A 15221-nucleotide genomic window follows, 5' to 3' on the forward strand; every position below is an offset into this window, starting at 1 on the left:
ATATTGGATGTCATTGTTTTAGTCATTTTTATATTAATATATGTTGTCATGATATATACTGTTGGTACTGTATGAGTTGATATGGTCCTAGCTGGTATTAAAAATAAAGCGCCTAAGCAAAACAGTTTAGCTAAAAGCAAATCACAAAATATCAAGCATATATCATCCCTCTAAGGATATCCATGTAGCAGTCCAGATTTATTATTCACAGCTCGCACCTGATGCAGAGCTCCAAGAAACGCAAATGATGAACTGAATGAAAAGAGTTGGAAAGCCCCAAACGATGGTTATGCACAGGCAGAAAGTATATTATTATACAGTGTTAACATGACTAATACGACTGCACTTCCAAATGTGAGCCTCCACACACACAACAGTGCGCTCCGACCAATGCAATGGTGAGTTTGGCTTGATGGGGGAACTACAGGCAGGGGTGGTGGTAGAGTGTGGATTGGAGAGGAAAACTCTGCCCCTGGTGTTGAAGTGAAGTATAACATCACAGATTTGAGATGGAACTTTCCATATTAATAATAATAATAATATAAATAATAATAATAATAATAATAATAATAATAATAATAATAATAATAATGGTCATTTCTAAATAATGTATTTTATTAATAATCTGCTTCAAGTCCTATCTAATGATCAGCACATCCCTAGTTGAAAAAAACTAAAACAAAACTTGCACAGTAAATATTTGTATCCATGTCACATTGCTTGAATTTCAGGGAAGCCAAACACATGCTGAACTATTACATTATGACCACTCAATACTTTAGAAGCACTTGTCCATTCAGTTTTTGAATGTCCCAGACAATTGGACAAGCCTTAAAATTGAACCCTGTTAAACCACTAAAAAAAATCACCACAACTTCTATGGAAATCTGACAAGCAGCTCCCTATATAGGCTTTAATAGGTCTGCCAATAGATCATGTGTCTACAGTGAAAAAGAAGAAGGCCACTATTATTTGCATGGAATGACTTCTAACACATACAAATTCAGATGGATTTTCAGTATTTCAATGGTAACCAGCTGGATAATTTAATCATTAAGTAATTATTAATCTTATTCATTAAATGAAGAACAATCCCATTACAGCTTACTTTTCAATGGGTTCAAAATGCCACATTTGATTGTCTTGATGAGTCTTGCTGGGTCTTCCCTTGTGTGATGTATCTCACAGGGAATGATGAGTTAATAACACTGACATCATACTTACAAGACATCAAATTACCTCTTGACTGCAGTGCCTGCAAAGTTAACGATCTCCTCTCTATTCAATGGGCTGAGATTGATGTCTGTCTCTCCTGGCATGTGGGCTGCAATAGTTTCTCTGCCCAGTTCATAATACCCAGCTTGGGTCTAGTGGAGCTTTCCTTGTAAAAACTTGACTGTTTTTTTTTTCTTTTAGAAACACAATCTTTTCATGTTCAAATAATCTTTCGATATTTGACTATTCTTTAACTTTGAATTAGACGAAAAACAAAGGAATAATTTGGACCGTATTACAGTAAAAAAAAAAATTAGAAACACTTTACATTAAATATCTGTAATCACTGTGTATTTTCATAGTAGTTACTTAGTAAATACATGTGTACTTACACATAATTACAATGTTATTATACATAGTTACAATGTACTTAATGTGTAAATCTTTTTGCACAATATATGTAGAACACAATTGTATAAGAAAAGGTTAGTTTTACAGTTAGGGTTAGGGTTAGGGTTAGGGTTAGGGTTAGGGTTAGGGTTATCTCATGCAAAAAATATACAAATTAAGTACTTTGTAACTATGCATAATAACGTTGTAATTATGTGTATTTACATAACTGTTTACTACTTAATGTAAAGTGTTACCAAAAAAATATTTTTAAAAATAACAAACGGTATATCTAATTAAATTACTTATTAGAAAAGAGAGAAGCACTCTTATACAGAGTAGAATGGGTGTTATTTAAGACAGGGGTCTCCAATCCTCATCCTGGAGGGCCGGTGTCCCTCCTGGTTTTTGTTCCAACCGTACCCTAAATTAATTAATTAGACCAATTAAACTTCTCACATCATTCATGCATTGGTTTCCTTTGCATGATATCCTTCTGATATTAAGAAATCTGTTCTGTGAACAAAGAGGAAAACACCTTTGCCACCGCATTTCAAGCAACATTTTTTTCAGGATTTAAATATTTGTCACACAATCCCTCCAAGCAGCTGTTGCTTCACTTGTTTCACTTTGAATGGTAAATTAGCCCGATCAAGACCAATGACCCTCACCTGATTGACAGCACTTGATTTCTGTGTCAAGCTCAGTGGGAATAATCGGTTCCTGCAGTTCCAGTATTGCTTTTACCTATAATATGCATGTACACTTCTTCCTTGCAGCGCAGTCATATTTAAGGGATTTTAATGAAATGTGAATGTGTAACGAATGGCTGAAGAGTGTCAGGAGGTTATGTGTATGAGCACCACTCTAAATCTCCCCCTTGAGGCAATGCAGATTAAAGCACAGGACTCATTGTGACGCACTTTGCTGCACTTTCCATTTTTAACGGAGGAATCAGCAGTGCTTTCTGGGGAGACAGAGGGTAGTATAGGTAAGTTGCTGACAATAAGAGTTAGATACTGCACTAGTGTGGCTCACACTGTTAATTAACCATTCAAGAACCATTTTTTTCATTTTTTTAATCCCACAAGCCTCCTGATTCCATTAACCATACCAGTGTATGTGTTCTTCCATCTCTGGAAGTGGATGGGAATCAAACTTTTCAGGCACAACTAATGTACTATATGGGCAATAATTCAAACTCATTTGTAATTTGAAAAATTTAAATAAGAATGAAGGCTTAATGTTATAGTTGGACCATGGTGCACTCTGCTAAAACCAGATATAGTTGGCTTGCCAGTTTGTTTACATTACCTATGGCACCATGCTTCCTCCCTCATAAGTAGCTTGCTGGTCACTTTGTCAAATAAGAATTTTACCAAATGCTACTAACTAGCGGTCAATTTTTTTTTTACTTTCCCCAACCAGTGCTGTCGTTCAAATGTTGAGTTTAATTGATGACCTGGGAAGGTTCTTTGAACTGTTTCGAAAAGTCCAGAAACTTAATAGTTTCCAGAACTTTTCATTTTTCTTGCACTTGCCCCGATCAGTGAGGTGCTAGACTAAAGGGTCATCACAGGTAAAGAAAAAAACTGGAACCTGTGATTTACTTCACTGGAAGTGAATAGGCTCTGGGAAGCATCCTGTTTTTTAATCTTTAGCTGTATACTGTGTATGACCACCACTTCTCTGCAAAGGGAGGTTAAACTGCATTTGGACAGGAGGTATTTTCATGTTCATAATATGTATTTAATGAGTGGTACCATAGTGTTACCATGCTTTTACCTCAGTACCACCACATAAACATATTGATAAGAGCTCTGTCTATGTGCTGGCACTGGTGTCCTTGCAGTGACCTCAGTTAGTGACCTGAGTAGCAATGCAATAGGACTCCTATTGTTCCAGACTGTACAAGCAAAGGCACTCAGCCAAATGATAGGGATCAGCTCCTAGGCTCAATGCACCCAGGAGAATGAGCCAGACGTGTGAGGAGCAGCAGGGAGCAGCTCCGTCAATCCTGTTATTGAAATGGATCACAATCGATTGAGCAGAGCTTGCAAGGATATGTATTACAACATTGCAATCTGACTATATGAGCTGCTTTGCATGGGTACGCATCCAGAGCTATAGGGATGTTATGTAAAAGTTACATAAGTACTAGCGCTGCTGTGTAACCCTGACCCTCACCCAAACTTGTAATCTACTTCACTGCAGTGCATGCCATGTTACACAGCATTTGAAGAAAACAGGTCTGTTCCTCCAAACAACATCCTTGAATAATGTTGTCTATATAATGTGGTTGCATAGAAAAGTCTGAACTTCAGTTCTACTGTCGTCTGCTTTTGAGACTGTACTGTGATTGATATATGAACCACACTTGTCATTGTCATAGACCATTCCCTTATTTTGGTAATGCATGACCCAATCACTGTGCAAAGTATATTTTGCTGTAACGTGTCCCAAATGTACATTCATTTTATCTTTCATTAAACTCTTCACTAAAAACAATGACGGCAAGCTGAGGCCACAGGCAAGCTCGATGTAAAGACTCCAACAACGCAGGTAAATGGAATATTGATAGGGCTACAAAGCTATGCGGTGGCAGCTGGCCGGTGACGTTAGACCAGGAAGAGACTGGGGGCTGAAGCACTGAGTGTATTTATTTAATACATAAATCAAAGATTTAAACAAAACAACACACTTTCCATGAAATAAAAAGGCACTGTGGCCAAAATAAACAGACAAACACCAAGCAAGGAATGTGCTGGTTCAAATCCAGCATGACTAGCAATTGCAGTTATATTTTCTAAATCTTACTTGTCTGTTCCTCCTCTGAACAACCCCACCCCGATCAGCAAAAGCTGCTGGTTTTTATATTACGGTCGAGGGATTAATTGGCTATCAATTACCTAGTTTCTTGACTACATTCTGCACTGCCAACCACGCATTCTCACACGTTTTAGCTGGATGGGGAATTTGAACCCCATCCATGCTGTCAAACCATAATTACAAAACATTGTGGTTTAAACACTAAACAATACATTTCAATCATAATAATACAACACAATAAAGTACTGTAGCTGTACCTGGTCAGATACGCCAACAGCTTTGTCTTCCATTGTAAACACAGCCATTGATAATCATCAACGTTTAATTAGCAAGAAAGGCCTTTTTGCAACCTTTAACATTGTTTCTTACAATTAGGCCTACAGGTATGTTGCTGAGACACAGATTACTGCAATTGCTAAATAAACAGGTGACAAATAACTGGAAATTGCTATAATACTGTAAGTAATATACATAGACAAATGAGATGTTATATTATTATTATTATTATTATTATTATTATTATTATTATTATTATTATTATTATTACTTGTCTAGTAATAAACCATTATTGGCTAATAATATTTACTAAAACTACACTAAAGAAAAGTGAATGATATTGAAGTACCCACATCTGAAGTTCAAAGGTATAATTACGTTTTGTGTTTCATATTATTTCGATGTTATTATATGATATAATTATCCTTATAAAGTTTCCAGTGATAAATGTGCATGGTAATTGTGTGGTTTTCCCATAGTTATGCAATGCATTGATCATAGGTTACCATAGTTTGCAATGTTATTTAATATGATTTACCATACCTCTCTGTGCTTCACAATGTTAACCCATACTTTCACTGTGATGTATTACACTTTGCTAGACTTTTACTATGGTAAACTTCTATAAGGGTCACCAAAGACTAGATGTAATCGCACGACAAGGTGGGTGGGGAACAGCAAAATCCACCAGCAATGAATAAGGTTACCAGATGTCCCAGGAAAAGCAGAGCAATTGATTACGTTGTGTCAGCACCATATATATATTCTGATAGTAACATGGGGTAGTGAAACAAGCCTGTACATGGACTATTCTGATAGTAACAGGGGGTAGTGAAACGAGCCTGTACATGGACTATTCTGATAGTAACAGGGGGTAGTGAAACGAGCCTGTACATGGACTATTCTGATAGTAACATGGGGTAGTGAAACAAGCCTGTACATGGACTATTCTGATAGTAACAGGGGGTAGTGAAACGAGCCTGTACATGGACTATTCTGATAGTAACAGGGGGTAGTGAAACAAGCCTGTACATGGACTATTCTGATAGTAACAGGGGGTAGTGAAACAAACCTGTACGTGGACTATTCTGATAGTAACAGGGGGTAGTGAAACGAACCTGTACATGGACTATTCTGATGATAAGTATTCAGAATGCTGGTTTAAACAATGAGTGGATTAAGAGTTTGAGCTTGTCAGTAGCCGACTGGAGCCTATGGTATGAAAAGTAAAGAGAATGTTTGCTATACAGATATTTTCCCTCGCTCTGATGTTCCCTTCCCTGCACAGACAACATGTCAAATGTTTTGTGTTTTATAATGGTTTGTTTTAGTTTGTAATTTAAGCCTGGTTAACAAAACATACCTTTTCTTAACACACTAAGCACTTTTTCCAAAGGTGCAATAGTGCAGTTTGCACTGTGATGTTTAGAAATGGCTGTTTTGAGAAATCTTAATTATGAAGGAAAGTCTAATTGACCACTTGTATATTTTAATACTGTGCTATTGTTCCTTTTGACCGTGCTGTCCAATAAAAAAGTTTTCATTGCTTTTAAATATATCCTTTGACTGTATTTTAAACTCTGTATCCAAATATAAAGAACCTGATCATGTATCTAATGTTGTTCTGTGCTTTATCGAACTTGATATATCATATATATATATATATATATTATATATATATATATATATATATATATATATATATATATATAGAAATGATCTGGAATAAGTACACCCAAACTTTTAAATTGTATTATTATATGCAGTAATCTGTAACTGCTTCAGGGTTCAATGAAGTCACTCTGGAAATCAGGTAGCCTAGCAATAGACTATGTCCATTAGTATTGATACAGTTTGGTTTAATGGCACTAAAACATCTTGGTTTATAACCATTTCCTCCTGGTTTTTCATCTCATTGTGCACCTTTAGCTTTGACATACACCCTTGAGGTAAAGACTAACTGTCTGATATCACCTGACCTTGGCATCTCTGTCAACTTTGTTAGAAGGCATAGATTAAGCTTGTTGATATGCTTTGTTTTCAATTCAATTGAAGGCCAATGGTTTGAGAGTGTGGGAGATTGCTTGATGTGACCTGCGATGTGCACGTGGACCACAGGTCAAAACCTCCATTATACAAGTTGCAGTCATACAGCTATTCATTTACTCACAAAGCTGTTTCCATTGATCCCCTTCACCTGATTTTAATTAGCGTTTGCTGTGTACAATATAAATGGCTGTTGGCAATGAAAACCATCACTGTCCTTTCCCCTGGCCATTGGATATCTAGCTCCAAGTAACTTTCGCAGTAACATACACTGTGCTTTTCCAATCAATATTTTATGGGACCTGCTGCAATGGGTACAAAGTACTTCACATACAATCAAAATGCAGGGCTGAGAACCGTGTAATTTAACACATGAACAAATCAATAGTGATTAAAAAATAAATATGAAGAATTGCAATGCAAATTGAAAAAGAAGTTGGTTAGTCAATTAAGCACACTGTGAGTGTTATTCTTTATCCTGTCAGCTCACTATAATGTATTGTACAATGTATGCCTGATAGTTTAGACGTTCATACTTTTCAATACATGAACAAAAATAAGCCTCAAAATGATTTATATTAGACAATACAGGCCTTATTTTCAAAGTGCTTCCTCCATTCTTTAATATATTCTTTAATATTTAATATAATATTTTTTTTAAAAGGAAAAAAAAAACATCTTAATGTTACAAAACACCTTGAAAGAGCTTAGGAGAAGTTGAAATTCTAACTTTGTTGTTCGTTTTTTTGTTTTGTGTAATTAAAAGATGTTTCACCTCTAAAAAAACGGTTAATTGAAGATTAGAGTAAACGCTTTAAAAATACGACCCTAGACCTATCTAAAACACGCAACAGGTGCAAAAATGCCTGTAAAGCTTTACATTGAGGGATAGATGTATTAAAGTGTCTCGCCTGCCTCAATAGTCGCAAACAGGTCGGAAGTCTAGGGTGAAATGTACAAAACAAGCGCAATGCTATTAGCAACTGTTTAGAGAATGCTTTGCGGCAGCAGTTTGTCTTTGCGGTTCAAGCTTACATATTCTTGTGTACAGCAAGATTAACCTTTGTATTATGTTCAGAATTTAGGTACATCTGTTACGTTTTAGTAATTTCAAACTAATTTAAACAGCCTTAAATTGATTACATGTTTTTATTTGCAAAGGGTTTACTCTTTTATGCTCTTTTAGTCCAGGAGCTGTGATAAAACTTCTTTGACTGCCAACCTGGGAGCTTCTCATTTTGGAATGTCTTTACCAGTGCGATGCTGTTGCAATACTGACAGAGAATATTAGGCTCTGCCTTGTAGATATATATTTTTGTTATTTTGTTTATTAATATCTCCAGACAGGTGCAGCCATTTCCAGAAATAACAATACACATATAAGAGTAATAAAATAACTAATTAAAGACGTTTGTTTTATTCCTGCACACAAATCTACATAGATAAATGCCACAGGTCACAGTGACCCAAAACATCTTATTTGTATACATGACCTGTTCTAAAAAAAATAAACATCTCAAAGTTTCTCCGTTCTGTGTATAAGTTCATGACCCCAATTTAGGAAAAGTCATAAAATATTATACAGAAAATGAAAAGAAAAATAGCATTTAAGCTAATTGGAAACTACAGTTGGGTCAAATAGACTCGAAACCTAATAGGAGGGTTAATATAAAGTATTTGTTACAGAGGACAAATACGTTTTGAGTAGCCGCTGTTGCCCCAAACCCACTCCAGGAAGTAACCCCACCAGAGATGCAGTGTCAACACACAGGCTCTTCAGTTAGAACAAGGGCGGAAAGGAACAACAATAAAAAAAAGGGTTAAAAACCCAGCTGGTTTCAATGGGAGTAAGTGACAGACTCTGGTAGAATCCACTCATTTGATGTCACTGGTTAGCTTGGGCCCAGGAGGCTCAATATTTATGAAAATTGCACTGGAATTTCAAACCTGTCTTTTTTGTACTAAAACAGCATAATAATTAACAGCAGCTTCAAAGTGACTTTAACCATACACCCTTATCTAACTAAAAGCTGCAGAAGTTAGGGATTTTGTAAAATAAAAAAAAAGATGTTCTTGCTTGTTTTGGTATCCCTTCACCATGAAAGAAACAGACGCCAAGTAAAAGATTGCATGGTAATGAAATTAGCCTGGGGGTTTTGGAATCACTCCTCTGGCACCACTGTCAATGCTGAGGCACTAACAGAGTCTGGACACATCTTCAGCAACTCTTACAGGACAGTTGACCCATGCACACATCACCCCAGTCCAACCTATCTTCTGTTTCCTTTGACAAGTATATGACCGCAGGCAATGCAATTTAAGGCACTTAGTATGGCTCAACATATTTTCATTTGTCATTTATTGTGAAAGAAAAGACATTAATTATTGTATTCTCTTTCATTGTAATATGTTCTATTCTGTAGAAATGTTCCAAGATGTGCTTGCAATCATTTGCTGCCTGCGGTGGACACCATCTGCTTCTAAGATTCAGATCAAATTAAAATTCATGTTCAGCTGCAGTACTAGCTATTCTAGGTACTGCATTGAGCTGTGATTCCAACTGGCATATTTATCAAGGTCATTACTCCAAAGTGTTTTGTACCATGTTTTTGTAAAATGAAAGTCAAATTATGAATGTTACAAAACTGGTAAAGGCATGCAATGTTGAGTCCTGTGGTGAAATTAGTTTCTCCTTTACAGTAACCATTGGAGAAGAAATAGTACAAATTATATACTTTTTCTACCTCAGCAATTAAAAGCAAAACTGTTATTTTTTTATTTTTCTTCTTAGACAGTGTTGTAACCAGAGCTGGCATTCTGCCCAGGTCACACTGAGGTTTCAAGCTATAGCTGCAGTGTTTATAAGACTGCTTGGCATTTACTGTTCAACCTGAAAATCTGTGTTACATTGCAAACCAACACAGACAATTAAGGAGTCTTTTTTACACCAGAATTTTTACATGAACATCAGCATTGCTAAAAAACAGCCAAGGACACAACCTTGTGTCCTTATAGCTAGTTACGGCCTTGCCCGCAGATTGTGCTTCTTTGTTTCTATGTATACAAACTACTGTTGGTAATCCTATACATGGCATGGTATTGCTTACACATGCTTTATCATGCTTTCACTATACTTTATTACGCTATTCTTTTACTATGGAAAACTGTAATAAGGGACATGGGATTCAAAACAGAACAGATTATAAAGTGAAATTGTACATAGATGTATGTAGTTATTAAAAAAAAAAAACAGTAATAGTTTTAATAGTTTTGCAAATGAGAAGTTTAATAGTTTTGCTTCTAGATTAAAAATCTTGGATCCCCAGAGGTTTCCTCTTTAGCAAAGCCAAATCAAATACTGTAAAGCCATAAATATTTGTGACCATGAAACCTATTTCACTCCAGAAATGTTGGCGACCTGTTGTATTATACAATTATGCATTGTTAGTGGAATTTGATATTCGTGCCAACAATGTTTATACACACACAAACAACGTGTGTAGGAATATATTTTTTACAGATAAACCATGTTAGTTGTGCTTATGAAGCCTCATAACAAAAAAATAACATGCATCCTTCACTTCAAACATTTGAAGCACAATCAAGACCATTACGCTACAAATAGAGACCATCAAAACAAATATAGGGGAGTTACTGAGTATGAGAATGACACTAAACCAATGAATGTGGAAGAGGAACCAGCAAATAGAGCTCTGAAAACAAAGAGAGCACATATCAATCACAGTGAGGCAGAGCAAGTTCTAATTAACATGCAAGGCGTATATATACACCCTCTTCGCAAACTCAGTCTTGCCGTGCTTTCAAATTACCACCTCCTCCCCAGCCACCACCACCTCCCTCCCAGCCTCGTCCTGAGGGGGGGAGGATACGATTCTCCTCTGCTAATCACTTTTGTTCACCAGGATGAACACGTTGCGTAGATTTATTGTTTTATTGTTTGTTTTTTAGCAGAGGGCAGGGATGAACCTGTGCTCCAACTAGTTTTTATTTTTATACACCCATTGTTTGGGGTCAGTGTTTTTGGAAATCTGTAAGATTTTGTATTGTAATAAAGGTGGTTATTTAACGCAAGACTGTCCTGACTGAAATACATACTTATTCTCACACATGTTGTGTGTGTGTGTGTGTATGTATATATATATATATATGTAATAACCTATCCTTAGGTAACAGAAGGGGATGATGCTGAAGTGCAGACTTCAGAAGCTTTGCTCCTGCTTCAGTTTTTAAATGATTTTGAAATGAAGATACACTTACCCTCTCATTCATAAGTGGACATGTAAGACTAAAGCTACAGCACACTGCTCATGTTTTGAATTAACCCGAAGATATAATTCTAGCTGGTAAATCAAAATCATTCAGCGCTGTCAGGCTTTCACAGATACAAAACACATCTCAAAAAAACAAACAAAGAAGTCCTGACTTGCGGGTGACAGGCGATTTGCATATGACTCAACACACAAGCAAACTAAGGTTTCCTATAAAAGCAATCTGACATGCAGAGGGTGTGCCTTGGGGCTGTGCGGAACACAACCTGGGAGCTGAAAAAAAGAGGTTTGTTTGGTTTCAGCTTGTTTACACATCTCGAAACAGGAATGAAAGTGTTAAAGAACAAAGCCTGTAATGTCGTTGCTAGTAAAAGAAACCCAGGGCTTGAAACCTGCACTCGACCTGTACCCAGTCCTGGGTGTCAGAACTGTCTTCAGTAAAAAGGGGGGAGGGGGTCTCCTTGTGGCTTTGTATGATTAATTATGAATATACAGCATGCATTTGCACAATTCCAAATGCATGCTTACTATTAGTTGTCATAGCTGGGCAATTGTTGTGAGTGCTGGGCAGCATGTCTCCAGAATGCTGTGCAGCTGGGATCTCACTTTGCAAAATGATATTAAGTGCAATAGAAACCTGCAAAAGCTCCATTGAAAAATGCACCAGCAAGATTTTTACTCAATGGCTCGAGACACTCACAGCTACAGGGACTCTGAAACGAGATTGTTCGTTGGCCAGCCCCAGTTTGGGGTGCTTACTCTATTGTGCACCGATTTAGAGATGAACTCTTGTCTGCACTGTAACATACTTTTACAGTAGCTATGATGGAAACAGTTCTTCAGGAATTGACATGCAGAAGATAATTCTTCCATACGTGCTTGAGCCCTTGGAGTAGCCAACAAAATCCTGAAAGAGTAAACTTTTCTGTCAGAGCTCTCCGATAGGAAGGCACTAAGCCTTGAACAACCTTAAACACAAAACAATACTAATGAAAAAGTCTCCAGTTCATAAGGGAGAGACAACCTAGTTTTATGTACATGTGACAGTGATGTTTGGGGAACACTCTAGAACAAATCTGCTTCAATTATACAGTAGTTTCTGACTAAGAGAACACCCCTTGGGAAGCAAGCAAAGTGTTTTTATAGCCAAAGTGTTCTCTAAGACAGAGTTGACCACCAGTTACCAGAGACAAAATGAATCAATAAATAAACAAATATTTATTACTTGTCATGACGCACGTGCATTAACATATGAAATGAACTGAATAAGTAAGAGAAAAGCAATAGCCAAGTGAATGTTAATAAATAATAATAAAGTAACAGACAAACTAGAGTTAATAAACTGTCAAACTAAGTCAAACTTGGGTGTCTATGTGCAGTTATTGTTTAAACAGAAAGCTAGTCACTGCACTGCTGTTTTGTAACCTGATAACTCATCATCATCAAACTTAAATTCAAATGGTGTATTCGAGACTGTATTGAGGCACACTGGTTTATTCAATCTTTCCAGAACTGACATCATATCATTGCCTCGTTTTGTATTTTGGTTTCCACGAGGGCACCTCATCACTGCAAAATGTCATGTAAACAAACGGCAAAACGGCCCGCCGTTTCTTTTTCTACAAAACGTTGGAAATTGTTCGAGCTCCTGAAAAAAACCTGAATCAGACACATGTCACCGAGCAATTTGGTGTTTTTCGTTCTGGTGAGTTGCTTCAGAATTCTGTTAAATAGTTTTGTGCCTGTCTTGCAAATTGCTCCTGCTGCTGCATTTTTTAACATGTGCAGGGCAGCTGTACCGAGACTCAATTGCTAATCAATCATTCAATTGGAGTCTCGGTACAACTGCACGTGAATTAATAAAGTGCAATTCCCCATGCTTGCATATTATTACATTTTACCTGCATGTGAAGTGCTGTGCTCATGCCTAAATGCAAATATACATTTTAAACCACTCATGTTACACAGACCCATTTATATCCAGTGCACCAATGACTATACACCAACATTAACTCACTACATGTAACATACAACATCGAAATACACAGGGGGGGGGGGGGGGGGGGGGGGGGGGGGGGGGGGGGGGGGCCACAGTCACACAATAAGTCAGTGGCTGAGCTGGGATTTGAACCCAGGACCTGCTGGTGTACAAGCCTGTGTCTTTAACCACTGGACTGAGTGACTCAGACTCCTTGCCAATTCCACACAGATTCACTCAGAACAAATTGAATAAAATTGGTGAAAATCAATGCCATGATTTTGTTAAGAGGACGTATTGGTAAGGTGGTTCTCAGCTGAAGTGTGTTGAATGCAATGAACTTTGCTTCAAATGCCAGGAACAACCAAAACATGGTGATGGGAACCAAAAGGGAGATACCACTACAAAGGAGGAGATGGGGGAAGAATGGATTGATCCATAACTTCAAACTTTAAAACTCAAGCTCATAATGCTGATGAAGATCTTTGTGGTAACCCTTGCTAAAAATAGTGTGTTGGGGGAGGGTAATCTCCTAGAATATCAGCTTCTAAATAGAGCTAATGTGTGTAATGTGAGTGCATGCAAACACTGCACATTTCTCAAGCTCCCGAACCATTTACAATACACTGCATAGTATTGCATTGCCCATAAACAAACTGTGATACTGGCATTATCTTCCTTGGAAAATAATGGGAGAGTCTGTTAGTCAGATAATGTTATTGTAAATACCTCACAGGTATAGTAATGTTGGCATGTGTGCGGATATACACATGTGTGTTACAGCATCTCATCAAGCGCCATCTGTTCTGAATCCTCTGCTCACCACGGTAACCACTCAGGAAGTGAGCTCATGGCTCCTGCCTGGGCCTGTCAGCTGCTGTACCTGAGCTGCCCATGTGAAGACACACTTCTCAATCGCCGTTCAGCAATGCCTCATTGTGGAGCACACCCATATTTACAGTATGTTTGGGCATCGTTTTGGCTCTATTGCCAGTTTATTTGTTGGTTTAACGTGTCTATTATAATAAAGTGCGTCTTAGAGCTTAAATTTGCAGCTTCTTGTGTCTGAGCCTCACTTCCTGGTAGAAATATCCTTGCCAGTGATGCTGTTTTTTACAATAAGCAATGTAATATTTAATAAAGCATATGAATGATGCTTTCTGCCTCTTGAGAGCTCCTCTGGGCACCATAGGCACTTCATATTTACTCTGAGATTAATGTGGTTTTGAAATAAAAAGTTCCCAGAGTCTAATGATTACAGTTTAAACACGCAATGGCATTACTGCCAAAAAACATGAATAAACAAGTCATATTTTGCATACAACCCTGTCACAGCTCAAGACACCTGGCAAAGCGACCTTTGCATCTGTGTCTGGTATAAATACCCATCCTCCCTGTCTTTTAAATGGGTTTAAAGGCTCAAGTTTTGGCAGTCACCATTGAAAGCAAGACAAAAATCCCACCCAGTTTCTCTTCAGTGGCAGTACATGGATAATAATGGGTGCCACTGCTCTTATGAGACATCTTGCTTAGCAAAGCATTGCTAACCAAACAATTCCATAAATCTTATTCATTTTCGACCTCCATTAATTACTTGCTGTCTGTATTTAAAGAAACACATGTTTCCTGAAGCATATACATGTCATCTGGTACGACACTAGTTTAAATAAAGTTCCCAGTTTGACAACCATAACTTACAGGAAGTCTGTTACTCCTTCACTTCCTTGGTCATTTCACCCCAGCAGTGTCTTCTGGGTCAAAGAATGTTACTGGCTGAAAGCATGTCAGTCTGTAGGGGAAGCAGCTGATTGGTTATTCACAGGAAAGAGGCCAGTGAAGGGATAGGAGCAATGTCACCCTCCAGGTGACCCAGGAAGTGCAAGACAGTGTAAAAACATGGCTTGTAACGAGAGATTTCTTAATATAGTGTAGTACCATATATCTTATTTTTAAATGAAAATACCTTTCTCCCCTTCAAAACTGCACATTTGAGACCTATGTAATGAATGGATGTTAAAATCTGTTGTCTATTTGTGAAGAGGAGATGATTATCAATTTAGTGATATTTAGTAAGTAAGGGGTCTAGGTGGGGTATAAGTAAGAGGCTGGTGGGGTAGTGAATGCATACACAATAGCACAAGTTTTTACTTATATGACAGGAAACTTGACAGAAGAGATTACGTTATTTAACCTGTCAC

At 37.4% G+C, this 15221-nt stretch overlaps 1 protein-coding gene across 1 annotated transcript in view; it reads right to left on the bottom strand.

The window, feature by feature from the left end:
- The window catches only part of LOC121303294 (amine sulfotransferase-like), a 19472-nt gene extending 5553 nt beyond the window's left edge, over positions 1-13919 (bottom strand). The window contains exon 1 of the mRNA XM_041233883.1: positions 13907-13919. Within this exon, the coding sequence (XP_041089817.1) occupies positions 13907-13919 (13 nt within the window). The remainder of the gene's footprint in view (positions 1-13906) is intronic.
- Between the last annotated feature and the right edge of the window lie 1302 nt (positions 13920-15221).

The sequence above is a fragment of the Polyodon spathula genome, chromosome 32 (assembly GCF_017654505.1).
Source record: "Polyodon spathula isolate WHYD16114869_AA chromosome 32, ASM1765450v1, whole genome shotgun sequence".
Lineage (NCBI taxonomy): Eukaryota > Metazoa > Chordata > Actinopteri > Acipenseriformes > Polyodontidae > Polyodon > Polyodon spathula.